The 5,000-nt window shown below is 44.7% G+C and overlaps 1 protein-coding gene across 1 annotated transcript in view; it reads left to right on the forward strand.

Annotated features, from left to right (window-relative positions):
* myo10l1 (myosin X, like 1) overlaps positions 1-5,000 on the forward strand; it is a 42,764-nt gene that overhangs the window by 4,872 nt on the left and 32,892 nt on the right. Inside the window, exon 2 of the mRNA XM_056589748.1 lies at positions 4,454-4,552. Coding sequence (XP_056445723.1) covers positions 4,454-4,552 — 99 coding nt within the window. The remainder of the gene's footprint in view (positions 1-4,453; positions 4,553-5,000) is intronic.

Raw genomic sequence — 5,000 nt, forward strand, 5'->3', positions numbered from 1 at the left:
ACAGCAGCAGCAGCCATCTCTGTTGTTGGTGAAATGTCTATGGAGTGCCCCATGCCATCGTATTTAACCCGCCTCATGTTAGATAAACGGTTGTGATTGGTCGGTCTATTTCGTACCCATACAGCAAAAAATGTTGCATGGGAGGGGGTCAGACCTTATCTGCAGAGCAAATTACACTGAGCTTGTGAGATTTGTTATGGTTGGTTCCCAGGCTAGGGGAACAAGACATTATTAATAAGACTAAAGCATATAAACCTATTCTAATAGTACCCCAAAATGAATTCATTATCCCAAAAAAGCCTAACCTCCGTGATTGTGTATTATTACTTTTATGAATTGATTTCACTGACCTGGATCTGAACTGCCTCAGGAAACCAAAACACAAAGTGGTTGTGGCTGAAATGGTTTTGTACTGTAAACTGTGGTAGCTTATTATTGACTGTTGTCTGTGGTTCGTTGAGCTACAAAGGGTCTTGGTGTGGCTGGTGCCTTTTTGAAGTGAAGTAAATGAATAATCTTAGCTAATGTGCAGCAATAGCGGTAGAACAGCAAGTGATCATACATTTATACACACAGGCACGCACGCACGTACGAAAACAAACGCACACACTCAAGGTATCAATAGCATTCAAACAATACACCCTTGATCTTTGCCCTTTTGACATCCTAATGCACTCCCCCCTCTTCTTCCCCATTGTTATGTTCTTCTGTTGTCCTCCATTATGTGATGTCTGCGCTGCTGTTTGAATGACTCTTTAATCATCCCTGTCTCTCCGGTCCCTCCTAAAGTTCAGCCCATCAGTAGTGTGCAGTTTGTTCTCTGTTGTATTGGCTATTTGGTTAAACTATTTTTTTCAATAATGTCACAGATTTTTATCAATTATTTTATTTTAATGTATTTTTGGCACATGATTGTTGGATGTCCACCAGATTTCTTATCTCCTCTAAACTCATGTTATCAGTTTAGGTCAGTTTAGTTTTTCCTTTTTCCGTGCTGCCTGTGTCAAACATACAAGATTTTCAGAAGATGGCCTTCAATGCATTATCAGTGATGTCCCAAACTGAAAAGATTGGTAGTCAATTCTTGGTGAACATTTTGGTACGCAGGTATCGCTGAGGCTAGCAATTTCATTCTCAAAGAATAAGGGGGTGAAAACGTTCTGGAAACGCATATCGAAACCTAGAGGCATTGGCTATAACTGGTCTCCATGCTGCCAGAAGAGAACGAATCAGCCGGACAATCAACAGTGACCACCAGCCAGTTACCTCTTCGAACGAGGCCATGACTCAGCGGCTATGGTCGTCGGCCACGCCCCAAGCCTGCAAAGCGGGAAATTACTGGTTACTGGCCATCGAAACATTTTAAAACTGTAACATGCAATGATTCTGAGACAGAAAACCTGAGTTGTTTTCTTATTGGAAGAAAACTAATATCTAATGCTTATGGTTGATACTAGAACACTTGAAGACATACTCTCCTATTAATCCCCTTGTTACTACTGCAGAAATTTCTCCATGGCACGTAGTAGCTTCTACAGATATTGAGTTTAGTCGTGGAAAAGTTTGATGCGCAAAATGTTACAATAGGACCTAGGGCGCGTTGTACATGTTTACATGTTTACCAGAGCATGTCTGTGGGGTAATGCCTCAATGAAATGGCATGGCTCTATGTGGCTGCCTGTAGGCAAACTAAGCATTTTTTTTTGTCATTCTTGACATATACATTATTTCTGATTGAATGGAATATATACTAAGGCATGTCAGACTGTATGACCAGGAACTACTGCAACTTTTATCGTACTTATGTCCACCATCGGTGATAAAATGACAAGAAGTTGAATGGTTCAGAAGCAGACGCCAGTCATGTAGATTCACCTCTGTCTGTCCGTCTGTGGGCCGGAGACAGGGCTGGTCTGGGGTCAGGGGTCAGGTAGCAAAGGGAGGAGTGGTGGGGATGAGTGCAGGAAGCAGTGGAGGGTTGGAAGAAGAGTGGGGGGAGAGATTGGTGGGCTTGGGTGTTGGTGGGTCGTAAAGCTGGCAGGTCGTTCATCACACTCTGTCCCTCGTCTGGCCCCTGGTGATGCATCGCTCCCAGACACACAGCATCGATCTGGAGATATGGCCCAGTACTCCTCCACAGGAGAGAGAGAGAGAGAGAGAGAGAGAGAGAGAGAGAGAGAGAGAGAGAGAGAGAGAGAGAGAGAGAGAGAGAGAGAGAGAGAGAGAGAGAGAGAGAGAGAGCAATAAAAGCCAAAGCATCTTCTTAATGATGAAATTTCATAAATTACTATTACGTACAGAGATGGTTGTCGTCACCTTGTGTGTAGGTTAGACGTGTGTGTGTGTGTGTGTGTGTGTGTGTGTATGTACGCATGTCTGTTGGTCTCTGTGTGTTATGTAGGTGTTTGTGTCTCCACATGTATGCGTATGCGTAATTGTGTGTGCGAGTGTGTCTGTGTTTGTGTGTATGTGTGTGTGTGTTTGTGTGTGCAAGTGTGTGTGTGTTTGCAAGTGTGTTTGTGTGTACGTGTGTTTGTGTGTGTGTGTGTGTGTGTGTGTGTGTGTGTGTGTGTGTGTGTGTGTGTGTGTGTGTTCTAAGGTCAAGTATGTCCTAAGGTGTCCTAAGGTCAAGTATACCTGAGGTCAGGGGTCATGTTATCAGTATAAACGGGCTGAATACAGCATGGTCCGGAATGGATCAGGTCACGTGTAGAGAGTGGTGAGACACGTCTGTACATCATAGGGGAGGCAGGCTGCTGGCAGTTGAAGGCTCCATGTGCCTGAATACATAAGAGTTGGACTGAAGAAGGCTGTCTTAATGTACAGTATGCCAAAGAGAGAGAATCTTGAATTATTTAGTACTTTAAGGCTAGATCAAAGTAAGGCTAGATCAAATCAAAGTATGTTGAATGTGTGTGTGTGTGTGTGTATTTGTGTGTGTGTGTGTCTGTGTGTCTGTTGGTTCTTTGTGTTTGTGTGTGTATGTATGTACTTCAGCCTACAGCTGAAGTACTTTCCCTTGGTCTCCCTCTTTTGTGTGAGACAGATAAGAGACAGATAATGAGAAAGAGAGGGAGGGAGATAGAAAGAGAAAGAGAGAGAGAGAGGTGGAGAGCGGAATGACGAGCAAGGAGACGTTGCTGTAGGGTCCCGGGGGTATGGAGTCCCATCTGTCGGTCTAAGAACAGTCTTTTCTGAGACTCTTTCTGTCACTCCCTTCATTTAAAGGTACACATCTGGTGTCCCACACAACACAACCCATTCATAGCTCCTTCCCCAACCTTCTCTTCTCTTCAGCAGCATCTCCTCCACTCAGCCGATGGGGTTTTGCGGTGGTGGCAGGGGCCTGTGTGTGTTGTGTGTGTTTGCCCGTGTGTGTGTGTGTGTGTGTGTGTGTGTGCGTGCGTGCGTGTGATGTAACGCCAAATAATTAACTTGCAAGTCTTACGTTTTACTTTTGAAATGCTCTATTTTATTCTCCTTCAAATCCTTATTTTCTTTTCATATTTAAGAAGTTTGATTAAATGTACACAAATCGGATTCCAAAGGACTGCTAGATCCAAAATGAAGAGTTATATAATTGGTTGTTCTGTGGCAATGCAATTATAAGTCATTAAATTCAGTTCTGTTTCAATCAAACGCAGTTTAAGACACTGATACACTTAGTTGGCTTACTTACCATAGATATCGAGTATCTGTTGAAGTTTATTATGGCTTAATAAAGATTAAGGCTTCTTCTCCTCGCCCCTTTTCCTCTTCCATGCATTCTGTACATTCTTTCCCCTCTTCCCCTCCTGTGCTTGACCCCTAGCTGCTGAGGGGTTTGGGGTCATAGGTCACTGGTCCTGTGTGAGGGGTTTTCGTCTCTGAGGATCTGCCTGGGCATCACAAACTTCCGCTGAACCTTTTTCTGACATTAGCGCATACACAAAGGCACACACACACACACACACACACACACACACACACACACACACACACACACACACACACACACACACACACACACACACACACACACACACACACACACACACACATACACACACACACACACACACGCACACACACACACACACACCCACACACACACACACACACACACATGAACAGAGGCACGCTTTCATGTGCCCACATCCGCATACATAAAAATACACACACTCCACTGTTGCGTTCCTTTGGTTCATATGGCCAGATGTTATAGCGTGTAACCCCCCCCCACACCACCACCACCAATACATCTGCTTGTGGCAGACTGAACAGTCAGGGTCAGTGCACATTGAAGGACCTGCTGCCATTAACAGTGTGTTGTTATTGTCTTCTCGTTGCTGAACATTGCTTTAAAACACTACTTCACCCTCATAGAGTTTTCATAGAGTTTGACTAATTTCATTGTGTGTCCTTGTGTGTGTGTGTGTGTGTGTGTGTGTGTTGGTGTGTGTGTGTTTTCCAGGGGGCCCGTGTGTGGGTCAGGGAAAAGGAACAGCTGGTGCCCTCCACAGTCAACTCCTGCGGAGATGGAACGCTGGTTGTCACCACGGACTATGGCGAGGTAAGGGCTGTCTCGTATGTTTCCTTTACAGGTCTACAGGTGGACATACATCATCCATTGGCTCTCGAACCCAGACCCTTACGACTGAGAGTCAAACACCCTTATCACAAGACCATCATTCCTCCATGAATACCAATTTCAATTACTGATTAAAACCATATTGGGGATGGTTAGAAGAACAAGTTCTAAGGTAGGCAGCCAAACAGTTATGATGAATCAATTAGCAATCCTTCTCACCTTCCAAGGATAAGGATACAGAGTGTAAGGGTAATGCATATCAACACGCACGCACGCACGCACGCACACACGCACGCACACACGCACGCACGCACGCACGCACACACGCACGCACGCACACACGCACACACGCATGCACGCACAAAAGTGCTCCTCTGAATTGAAGATGTCAGGGTGCCTTACTTGGTTGATCTAAAAAGCAACAATGTGA

The sequence above is a fragment of the Gadus chalcogrammus genome, chromosome 5, assembly GCF_026213295.1.
Source record: "Gadus chalcogrammus isolate NIFS_2021 chromosome 5, NIFS_Gcha_1.0, whole genome shotgun sequence".
Taxonomy (NCBI): domain Eukaryota; kingdom Metazoa; phylum Chordata; class Actinopteri; order Gadiformes; family Gadidae; genus Gadus; species Gadus chalcogrammus.